The 12,100-nt window shown below is 48.1% G+C and overlaps 1 protein-coding gene across 1 annotated transcript in view; it reads right to left on the bottom strand.

Moving 5' to 3' along the window:
* The window catches only part of ARHGEF26 (Rho guanine nucleotide exchange factor 26), a 155,035-nt gene that overhangs the window by 8,006 nt on the left and 134,929 nt on the right, over positions 1-12,100 (bottom strand). Inside the window, exon 11 of the mRNA XM_075546945.1 lies at positions 10,264-10,473. Within this exon, the coding sequence (XP_075403060.1) occupies positions 10,264-10,473 (210 nt within the window). The remainder of the gene's footprint in view (positions 1-10,263; positions 10,474-12,100) is intronic.

The following is a 12,100-nucleotide window of genomic DNA, read 5'->3' as shown; positions in this document are numbered from 1 at the left end:
CTCTGGCACCGTCTCGGTGACCAGTCTCACTCGAGGCCTTGCGCTGTCGCCAGGGTGCAGAGGCCCAGATGAATCCTCCCCCTCCGTGGCCCGCTGCCTGGATGCTAATAGTATCCCTTAGACACAGCGGCCCCTCACAGGGGCTCCAGAGGACAGAACAAGACACTCCTTGTTGCTTCAATGAAAGGAGCCGCTTCTTGAAACGGCTTCAATTGAGTCAGTCCCAGCCCCCTCTTAGATGCTGTCAAAATGACACGACTTCCCCCTGGGGCTTCCAAGAGCCCTGCCAAGGAGCTCGCCACTGTCTTCCCCTCCTGGGTTTTTAGCACAGCGAGTGGACAGACTCGAAACTGCTGAAAGGCTGGCTTCTAAGAACAAGAAAACCCAGGGCACAGAAAACAACAGGCATGTCCTTTATTAAATGTGGGTATCCAGGCCAGGGCTCGCTCACTGATACTATTTTCCCAGGGATATGTTTAATCAATCAAGAAGAATTCACACTCTCCCCCACACCCACTGCAGAGCCTTCCCCTCCATCCTCCCAACAGTGACAGCAGGAGCAGAGCTGCAGCCCTTCCCTACGACAGGACAGCAACAGGTTTGGTTTGGGTTCCAGACATAGCGGGGAACATACTGGGGGGTAGGGGTGCATGTGTGATGGGGTGAACAAGATCTTTGACTACAATTCTTTCATGCCCCGGGCTCCTAGATACCACACGCAATGTCGTATCTATAGTCTTCACGGGGGGTGTTTGCTGTGGGGACACCTGTCCCTACCTCTCAGAGAACTGATTAAGCACAGCAGACGGAAGTGCACTCGCCTAAAGTTGGGATAGAAAGCTCATTCCAACCTCTCACTGAACTACCAAGTCTATGCATCCCAAGGAAGTTGGAATTGGAATAAGAAAGAGGCGCACAGTGGGTGAGACTGGACAGAACGGAGCCCCTACCAAGGGCTTTACCCCAACCGATACTCTAGCTCTTTACAGGAGTGGAAATCCATCTTTTTTTCCCCCTTAAGTGAGGCTGGTGGTTTAGAACTGCAGACTTTGCAGTTAGAAGTTCAACGCAGACCAGGGCTCCTTACTGACACAGCTATGGGGGCGGGCATGGGGAGCACCTTTAAGCCTTTGTAAGGAGCAGGGGTTGTGAAGGTGGCCATTTCTGTTCATTCTCTTATAAATCTGGCCCAACCAGACTTGTTCAGTAAACTGAAGATGGGGAAAAATCCATGGGGTAAAAGAGCGCCACTATTACACCTACTGGGAGACACAGTTTGATTAAACTGGACAACAGTTGAACTCACTTAATTTAAAAATAATATCTGGCCAAAGCAAAATAAAACGTCGGGCCCACTAAAAGAAAGTTCCGAAAGTTCTATTTGTGACTTTATTAGCTGCTACAGCGGTGATGGCTTGTTTATCAAAGCAAGGTTGGACCACAGTAAGGTTCACCCAGGGGATCAGCTGCCTGTGTCTTCGAGGAGGAAACCCTGTCCTGGCTGTGCTGGGGCATCGGTGATGGGGCTGGCACAAGATCAGCCATGATACAAATGCCTCAACACACCAACAATTGTGAGGCCGGCGCCGGGCTGGGCCACGCTGCGTTCTGTTTACAGAAGGTGGCCGTGAGTCGGAGCCGACTTGACGGCAGCTAAAGACACTCACATGTAAAAGATCCTCGTCGGCGTGGACTCCAGATTCAAAGAGGAGAAAACACTGCATCCTGCAATAAACCCACTATCTCCTTAAAACTATCTTCTCTGGGCTGTGGTTTGTTCTTCAAGGATGAAGTATCCGAAGGCTACGTCTGCCATACTGTACACAGCTTTACTCCGGCCCGTTGACAGTCCTTCCTGTTGTCAATTAAATCATTTCTAGAAGCAGGAAGAGAGGAAAAGCCTCCTGCCAAACAATGCCCCTTTATCAGGAGGCCCAGGGACTGGATGCCTGGATGGGTGACAGCACCAACCGCATTCATTATTAGACTCCAGGTTCTTTTCGTGAGAAAGAAGTTCTGAGAAGGCGCTTTGATTACAGTTTAAGAAGATTATATCCCACAGTCGAAAAACAACAGGCAAAGAAGTTTGTGTTACTGTCTGAATGTGTCCTGGGTATCTCATCGCCCCACACACTGTATCCAAGTGACATTCACGCTCTACTTTAAACCGAGGAAGCCAAGGGCGCCGCTTGCTTCAGAAGCCAATCTGCAGCTGCCTGAGCATCACTTCATAAAGGCAGACAAAGGGGGCTCTCCAGCTCCCACATTCCTCGTGAAAGCCCCCACCAGGGGAGGGGGAAAGAGGGGCACCCTCTTTGTATTCTTCACACAATTCAACGACTTGGAGTATTTAAGGGGCAACAGATATAGCACCGTCCTAAAAAACGCCAACCACATCCCTAGTAAGGAAAGCGGAGAAAACAAGTGCAATTTAGGAAAATAGCTTCCTCCACCAGCAATAAAGAGGAATGGGACGAGGGGCTGATGGGGAAGCAGCACTTCTCTGGAGCTGGCTTTACTTCTACCTTGTCTTGGAACTATAAAAACTGGTCAAGTGAACTGTGCATCAGTTTCAGAAATCTGCATCGGGAGCCTGCGATGTACGTGCTAAGAGAAAGACTGGGCTGAGTTGCGGGGGGGGGGGGGGCGGGGGGGAGGGTGTGGACTATGAAAGATAACAGCTCTGATTGGAGAGGAGGGAGGTGACAGGAGGTGCCTGTGAGATGGATGGTGATATTGGGGAAGCAGCGCTGCCCAGGCCTGCCCATCCCACCGTCCATCAGCTGGGGAGGGGTGGGGCTGCTGTGGTCCTCAGGGTTTCCAGGGGCTGGTATTTGGAGGTGGGGTGGGCGGGGGGAGGGCAGGCCTTTCTTCCTAGTCTATCTCCATCTAACAGCTCTGTTGAAACCTGCTCAGCATCACAGCAACAGGCAAGCCTCCACGACAGCTCATCAAACCTGCGTCTCCTGCAGAGACGGGGAGGCAACAGGCATTCCTTTTGTATGGGAAGAACGGGCGGGTGGTGGATGCACTAGAAATTACTCCAGGTATCCACACTGCCCATCTCAAAACGGGGCCAACAATTCTGTCTTCATTCACCTACAGCTGCTGTAACAGAAACACCGTACTGGGTGGCTTTACCCAACAAAGATTAATTTCTTCACCCTTTAGAAAGCCAGACATCCAAACTCGGGGCTGGCTATAGCAGGGAGGCTTTCTCTGTTGGTGCTGGAAGAAAGTCCTCATCTCTCCTAAGTTTCTCCTGGCCCATCGTCCTGTGGCCCAGCATCTCTTTTCCCTCAACTCTTGCTTGCATCAGCTTCAAACACAACACCACACTGGTCCTGTCTCATTAACAAAACAAAGACAGCCCATTCCCAAATGGGACTGAGACCATTGGGGTTGATGCTAGCATTTACAATGTATCTTTCTTGGGGGCACAATCCAAGGCACAGTTTTTCTGCATGTCTGAAAGGAAGAGAGGAGGAGTGGAGGGTAACCATGAGCTAAGAGGATAACCTCACACAGCGCATTCGTTAAGAGTGCGCTGGATGGTCAAAGATCCGGAATCACGTTAGAGGGAGGAAAAGAAGGCTGGTCTGCCCGATGTGGTCGCACTGTGGAACCATTGTGATCACACTCTTCATGGACCAGCACCAGTGTGGTGGCCAAGGCAGAATCCACATGGCAGATCAATAGGACAAACGCAATGTTTGGCGCCCGCTGAGCAGACCGAAATCCCAAAGCACCCTGGCTCTTCTGCCTCAATCATGGCCACACCCCAAAAACCAGCTGCTCCTGATGTCTCTGCCTCCAAAACACAATGTTTGTGCCTCTATCAACTGACGTGTCCCAGCCCAGGCTGTCATCAGCTCTCTGTTCGGCTAACTGTACTCCAGAAACATCTGTCCCCTGCAGGCTTCCAAGTTTCTCAGGGAAATTAACCCAAGCTCCCTCTGATGGCTTACAAGGCTCAAAATCAGTTTGGCCTGATCTGGTTTTCAACATTTTTTTTTGTTAAAAATTTTTTTTCATGTTGGGGTCTATCTCAGATGTGTTGTCATTGGGAGAAATAACTCTCTTGAGTTTTTGTGATATGATTTTCAGTACATGAAACCCAGGATTGATGAACCTATAGAGGCAGCAAGTGGAATAAGGGTTCCTGGGGGGATAGTGTATGTGTGTGGGGGAGGAGGTTACGCTGGGGTGGTAAAGAGGAGCTGATGGTAAGGAGTTCAAGAAGAAAGAGAATGTTTTGAAAATAACTGTGGTAGAAATTGTACAACTATGCTTGATGTGAGTGGACTATGGAATGATATGGTATCTGTAGTCATTCCCAATAAAATGGTTTTGGAAAAATTAAAAACAAAAAGGTGTTTCTCCAGTATACTGTGGTAAAAAAAATCAGCCCTGCCTCCCTTTCCCAGTTTATTCGGTTCAACTGTGGACCAAGACTTTTTAGAAATACAATAAAAATGAATTGCCCTTCAGATGACCACAGTTTGATGCCTTAGCAAGTCAAACTGCGTTCGAATGCAGTTTCCTTCACCCTGGCCGGTAACGGTTGATGGCCGGGGGCCGGCCAGAGTGCATTGGGATAGTCTGATTCTACGTGCCCCCCTGCCCCAGCCACCTCTTCACTGCCCTCTGCCTGTCTGCTCCCCATCCATCCACAGGCCCCACATTCACCAAGGGCACCAAACCCTTGCTCTTGCTGGGCCCTTGCCGTTGTTACTTTTGCCTGCAACATTCTGTCCCGGGATTTTCATGTGGTTGGCTCCTTTGGCCACTCATCAGGTCTTAGATGTGACCTCCTCAGAGCAGTCTTCTTGACTGCCATGTAATTTAGCATACAGATCCCAGGAGCCTTGGTGGCACTGTGGGTTAGGTACTGGGCTGTTAACTACAGGTTTCCACTGCCATCAAATTGATTCCAACTCACAGCTACCCTATGGGGCGGGGTAGAACTTCCTCTTTGGGTTTCTGAGACTGTAAGTCTTTGTACCAGTGGTTCTCAATCTTCCTAATGCCATGACCCTTTAATACATCTCCTTGTGTAACCACCCTACCATAAAATTATTTCGTTGCTACTTCATCACTGTAATTTTGCTACTGGTATGAATCAGGCGACCCCTGTGAATGGGCTGTTCGACCCTCAAAGGGCTCGCAACTCACAGGTTGAGAAGCACTGCTGTATCAGAACAGACCGCCTCTTCTTTCTCGCACGGGGCAGCTTTGGGGTTGGAACTGCTGGATTTCTGGTGAGCAGCTCCACGTGCAGCCCCCTGTGCCACCTGGTACAAACCCCCTGCTCACTCGGTCTGCATCTGTGAAGACGGACGATCTTGGCTCCCCTGAGTTCGAACCAGCTCCGTGGCAGTGGCCTTCACATTTCCCTTCCCAGGGCTTTAATACTCATTCTTGATCACAGGGCACGTCTTACGTATTTCACTACTCTTACCACTACCTGAAGCAGTACATGTAGAATACATTAGATCCCTTTGTGTGCAGACTCAAGCAGGAGCCGCGCTTGGCTGGCTGAGGAAACCTCATGAGGGCATTATTGTAAGAATGGAGTACGATACTGGCCAAAGAACAAGAAGGAAGTATTATATGGAAACTTTTTTTTGGCAATGCAATATTTACTAATAATTTTATGATAAAAGTGAACGATATTCCAAATTTATCATCTGGGCTCCCATGAACTTTCCTCTTAGAGTTAAAAAAACAATAAAACAAAACACAAAAAACTCCACATCTCATTAGTTTCTCCCATTCACTAGCAATTGGCTTCCTGAAGTTTCCCTTCTAGAGCCAGAAAAAGACCACATGGAGCACCAAAGTGGGGGTAGAACTGTCCACTGGCTGGCAGCTTCTCAATAAGAAGATTAAACTATGTTCCTAGACAGGGCTCTGCCAGGGTCCGGAGGTCCGTGGTCTAGTGCCAGCTTTGGTGCTACCAATTCCTGAATGCAAGTGAATGGTGTGAATGGGTAGCATGCTTGGCTGCTAGCCAAAAGTTTGGAGGTTCAAGGCCATCCAGACAAGTCTTGGGAAAAAGGCCTGGGGGTTCTAGCTTAAAAACAAAACAAGACAAAATCCAAACCAAACAAGCCGCTGCTGAAAAAAGCCAGTGAAGCAGAGTTCTACGCTGACGTGGGCGACAGGTGGTTGGCTAAGCCAGTCACTTTACCTCTGGGGCTCTCATTCTACATCTGGGGGGAAATGAGAGAGTGGCACTAGATGACCTACAATTAGGTGACCCATAGTGGATTGCCTAACAAGACACTTGGGAGTATGAAAGGATAACTGGCATAGTTGATGTACTAATCCCAGGGAAGCAAGATGTATCTGGATGCTCCACCTCTTAAATTCCATCCTTCCCTAGTGCACTCACGGGCCCCACCTCGTAACGTTCCAGGCCTGGCCAGGCGCCTGGTGCACCCCAGCTGCTCACTCTTTCCCCATTTGTCTTCTTCATTATTTAGGTAATCAAAACCATGCTGACAACAGTTTTTGTTGTTGTTTTTATTAAAAAAGTAAATGTTTAGATATGGGACTCCCAAGAATTAACCCCAGCCAGGGTGGTGGCTCAAACCTCCTTTTCTCAATTAGGTTGCCAATGGACATTAACCCAATGAGACCTAAATTAGAGGAAACTTTGAAAAATATATGCCAACACCTACCCAACTCAAGAGGCACCTCGGTAGACAGGCCTGGTGCTTTGTTTCCAAAAAGTCCAAGCCTTGCAAACCCTGTGGAGCCGGTCTACTCTGAACAAATGGGACTGCTAAGAGTTGGCATGACTCCCTGGCAACCAGGAGAACATACATGAGGCAAATGTTAGGGGCACAGAACATCTTCTACTTAGACTAAAACTCTGACTGCCTGAAACCAGGCAGATCATAGCTCATTTCCACATTTCCAAAGAGGGCATACAACGATTTGCTAGGCTTTTAAACGTGTGTGTGTGTGAAATTGGCTATAATCATTTCTATTTCCACATTAATGCTATATTATGCCTAGTGTACATCAAAGTACTTGTCCATTTATTTACTTCTCAACTATAACAGGGGGTGGCGTAGAGGGAGACTGAAAGCGCCATTCGTTCTGTACCCAAAGAGAACTCTGCCCCTTCTGGAATGTTCTCTTGCTATTGATTAAAGAATTATGAACATGAGTCATGCCCACGGGGTTATGGATGACATAACTAGATAGTCTGAGAACACTTTTATTGAGGAAATGAACATCCATTCAGTGTGTGACACGATCAAAAGGCAAGGGGGAGGGAGGGCGGCTACCGATGTCCCAGGAAAGGGGCTGGCCTCTGTGTCAAGAGAACTGGACAGTCTGTTTCTTTCCTGCTCACTTAGAATAATCTTAAACAAGTGGTGGAGAGAATGATGAGGGCAATGAATGTACAAATGTGCTTTACACAACTGATGTATGTATGGATTGTGATAAGAGTTGTATGAGCCCCTATTATAATGATTTAAAAAATAAATACAAGTTTGAAATGGAATTCTAAAAAACCCAAAAAACAAGTGGTGGAGATGACATTCATGACCGAGACCATCAGGAAAGTCTCTGTAGATTCTCTGGCAAAGCCTGGATAAAGAACAAACAGGCCTCATAAATGTGGACAGAGGAAATCACTAAGCAAAACCAGTCACACTTTCACTGTGGCTGCGGGACAGAAGGGAACATTCTCTAGAGTGTCTGGACAAGCAGTCACTTCTTACTTCCTTAAAGCCATAGAAAGTCCAGAGTTCGCATTCAACTGTCTACCATGGAGTCCATGCTGACTCATAGAGGCCCTATCAGAGAGGGGAGAACCGCCCAGGAGTTTCTGCACCTGTAACTGTTTATGGAAGGAGAGACCCTGCCTTTCTTCCACCAAGCAGCTGGTGGGTTTCAACTGCTGACCTTGCTGATTGCAAGCCAACCTGTAACCCATACTTCCCTGGGGTTCCTTCTCAAACATTAGCCAATGGGTTTTAACCACTTTTAGGGTTGAAGAAGGAGCCCTAGTGGAGGAGTGGCTATGCGTTGGGCTGTAATCTGCAAGGTTGGCAGTTCAAAACCACCACCAGTTCCTCAGGAGAAAGACTGGGCTTTCTACTCCCATAAACAGTTCTAGGCTCAGAAACCCACAGGGTCAGTGGCAGTTCTACCCTGTCCTAAGGCCTTGCAGTGAGTCAGTACTGACTCAGACTCAACGGCAGCGAGTTTGCTTTGTTTTGTTCGAGTTGAAGAAAGGCCTTTCCCCAGCCTTGGCCTCATGTGTGGCTCATGCTGGCCATCTCGGCAAGCACCATACCTGCTGATGCCATACTCCTGAGGGCAGCCGCCATGGAGGCTCAGCCCCGGAATGCTGCCCCACTAGAACTTAGGGACCTTACACAAAGGCACTCTTTGCTCTGTAAACAAAGACACTCGGGCGCAGCTCCTTTGCCTTATTTATTTCCTCTGTTAATGCACAGGTTCATTTGTAATGTACTATTTTGACCATTTTCAAGGTGGAAAGAGCTTTCCATCAGCTGGGCCTTCTTGGCTTTCTCTGGCCTTTGTCAGGCTACTTCTAGTGCTCAAAGGGGCAGCAGGATCCCTCTCGTTTTCCTCAGGTCTCTCTTCAATGGTCGGGGAATACTCTTGAAATTCTTCCTACGTATTTCTTTGGAGCGACTTTCTCCATCAGGACAAACCACCAAGCGTTTATTTGCTTCTTAGCATTGGGACTTGTCAGTTGCTGAACACCTGGAAAGGTTGGAAGGCTTGGTGTGGGAGGCTTTCGCAGGACTTCAGAGGACAAAGATTTTGAAAAATGGCCCCTTTCCTCCACTGTTCCCACCTGGGACTCAACATAAACCTCCTTCAAAATGGTGACGGCAGCAGGGGTGGTGGCGCTGCGCTTCAGCGCCCAGCTGCAAACAAGGCCCCAGCATGACGTGGGGAAAGACGCAGCAGCCTGCTCCTCTGACAGCTGAGGAAACACCAAGCGACAGCTCGGTGCTGCCCCACACAGTTGCTCTATTCCAAAACGGACTTAGTGGCAACAAGAAAGGATTTTTCAAAAAAGATGTTTCTCTCTAAATAAATGGAATCATGACCGTGGCCTTAAAATTCTAGTCCCCTTTCCCCTGATTCAGTATGGGGTGGGATGCAGGCCAAATGCCAGCGATATTGCGGGCAAAATAGGATGTCTGTTTTGTCTCTGGTTAGAGAGTGGCTTCATCAACGCATCGGTCCGAACCACGCATCTCCTTTGACACAATCACTGGCTTTTTGCTAACTGAATGAAGGCTAGAGACTGAGAAATTACTTGATTTCATGATCTAAGAGAATGCATGGCCTGGACTCAAGTTACCAGTTGGGCCACATTTTTGCTAATAATCACTAAAATGATTAAGCCATTCTATCAAAATAAAAACCACACCATCTGAAGCACAACGCAGCTGTCAGCGGTCAACCCAGCATCACCGGGTTGGTTCTGAGTCATGGGAGCCCTGCAGTGCAGAGAGCTTCCCCCAGAGGATTTCCAAGGCTGTGAAGGTTCTCGAAAGCAGGCTACCTCATCTTTTACCTGCAGATAAGCAAGTTTGAACTGTCGCCTTTTGGGTTACCAGGTGAGGGCGTAACCACTGTGTCAAGAGAGCTCCTCACGTCGGGTCAAACTGGGGTGAAAACAACATCTCTCCCGCAGACATTGAGAGGATCCCAATGAGACACAGAGCCCCTCTATGAAACACCTACGTTCCATGTTGGGCACACAGTTGCTAGGGGCCCTTGAGTGGCACTGATGGTTTTTCCTTGGCTACCACCTCAATGGTTGAGGCTTTGAATCTACTCGGTGGCACAACTGGAAAGATCTGGCGAGCATTCAGCCAAACAAATCCTACTGAGCAGTTCTACTCGGTGAGGCATTAGGTCACCAGCAGTCAGAATCAACCCAATAACCAAACTGGTGTGATTTTCTGATTTACTAACCGGAAGGTTGGTAGTTCAAACTCATCCAGCAAATCCGCTAGAAAAGGTCGAGTAATGTGCTTCCCTAAGGCTTACAGCTAAGAAAACCCTATGGAGTGGTTCTACTGTACCACACACCCGCGGGTCACCACGGGTCAGAGGGCACACTATGGCAATCAATGGGTCTTCTCTGTTATTTCTGCTATTTCTGTTGCCCGGGTATCTGCAGAACAACAGCTGTTCGGCAGGTAAGTTTGGTACCAGATATTCTAGAATTCTCTCCCTTTACAGACTTACTGTGTCTCCGCCCCTAGCAGCATCTCCACCTTCTCGTTGGCATGGTTGCTAAGGACTGTCAGGGTGAAGAGGTGGCTGGCAGAGCTCTGTCGTGAATAAAGCATGGTGGAACTGTTCCTCCCGGGTGAAGAAGTAAGGTCCTCGTTGTCACAAGACTCCACCAGTAGCTGATCCCTTAGCGAATAATCATTGACGTTGAAACTTTCTTCACTGTAAGGGACAGGAGGGAAAGGCTAGTTATTCAGTAGATAAGACCACGATGCTGTCAGTTTCCACACCACATTATGAACACAATGTTTTGAAAGCATTTTAAATGGAAATCTGCATTATAACCACGGATTATGAATCAATGCAAAATTAAACCACACCACATGCACCGCCGTTAAATTGATTCCACTCTATAGTGAGCATCCAAACAGGGTAGAACTGCCCCATAGGATTCCCAAGACTGTAATCTTTGCCTAAGCAGACGGCCACATCTTTGTCCCAAGGAGGAACTTGACACTGAGCAGCTGAGTGCTTCACTATGATGCCATCAGGGTTCCTTAAATTAATATAAAGTCTCCCCCCAATTAATTATCAGTAGTTATCATTGCTGTTTCTGTGTAACATACTAAATTGTAACTTGAGCATAAAAGGGCACGTTTTTGTGGGGTTTGTTTTGTCAGTCATCAAATCCTCTAGGTCTCATTGTAAGTCTTCTTAGATGTGGGCCATGCCTGCATCTTGGTGATGCTCACACAGCCGTCTACAACCTCCATTCACAGGATGAAGCAGAAGCCCCCCACTTGATGTGCTCTGGGAACGATGCCTCAGTTTCAGACTCCACACCACTATGTGCCGCAGAGCAGAAGTCTCGAGGTCTGTTTGCAAGGCACTCACCCCACCCTTCTTCAAAAAATAATAAGGTCTGTTTGCTTCTGGGAAGGCACTCACCCAACCCTTCTTCAGAAACTAAGAAGACCAGCCCCATCAGCCCCTTTGTCTCCTTATGTTACCTCCCACCCAGAAAACTCCCTCTCTCTCTCTCCCCCACCCCCCGGAAAAGAAAACTAACTCTCTCTCTCTCCTTCCTTCCCTCCCTCCCAAACACCCTTGTCCCATGGAGTCTTACTCATAGTGAACCCAAGAACAGAACTGAGCACCCTGGATTCTAAATGGAATTTTTAGAAATAGGTCAGTCTTTCATCCTTGGCCCTTCTGGGAGGGCATGAACTGTAATCTTTTGACTAGAAGTTAGGCACATTAACTGTTTACATCTCTTAAAGCAGTGGTTCTCAAACTTCCTAATGCTGGGACCCTTTCATACAGTTACTCATGTTGTGGTGACCCCCCAACCATAAAATTATTTTCGTTGCTACTTTTTAACTGTATGTAATTTTGCTACTGTTATGAATCAGGCGACCCCTGTGGAAAGGTCGTTTGACCCAAAGGGGTCGCAGAGATCCAAAGGTTGAGAACCACTGTCCTAAGAGACTCTGTTTAACCCCCCTCCCCCCCCCCTTCCCCAGGGAACTTCATCTCTATGGCACTGTATTCACCAATACCCCGGAGCGACCTGATTCAGTCCCCCAGCCCATCCCACTGTGCTGTCTGGGAACCTAAGAGCAGTTCTGCAGTAACACCCTACATCTTCAGCCTCCACTCTGAACACTGCTCTTCTTCTCGCGCCTTGATGGCAGTGTGGCTCTCTCCAGCTTACTGCTTCTTTGGAAGTCACTCTATCTGTTGAGAGATGGGGAGAGTCCTCTTTGATTTTCACTGGTGATTCCAAACCATTATTTTGCAACTCCCCAGCCTTGAAGTTTGTGTCATGAGCCTCTATTTCATAAGCATT

The sequence above is a fragment of the Tenrec ecaudatus genome, chromosome 4 (genome assembly GCF_050624435.1).
Source record: "Tenrec ecaudatus isolate mTenEca1 chromosome 4, mTenEca1.hap1, whole genome shotgun sequence".
Lineage (NCBI taxonomy): Eukaryota > Metazoa > Chordata > Mammalia > Afrosoricida > Tenrecidae > Tenrec > Tenrec ecaudatus.
Note: the sequence above shows the minus strand (reverse complement) of the source record. Positions and strands in the feature narration are given on the sequence as shown.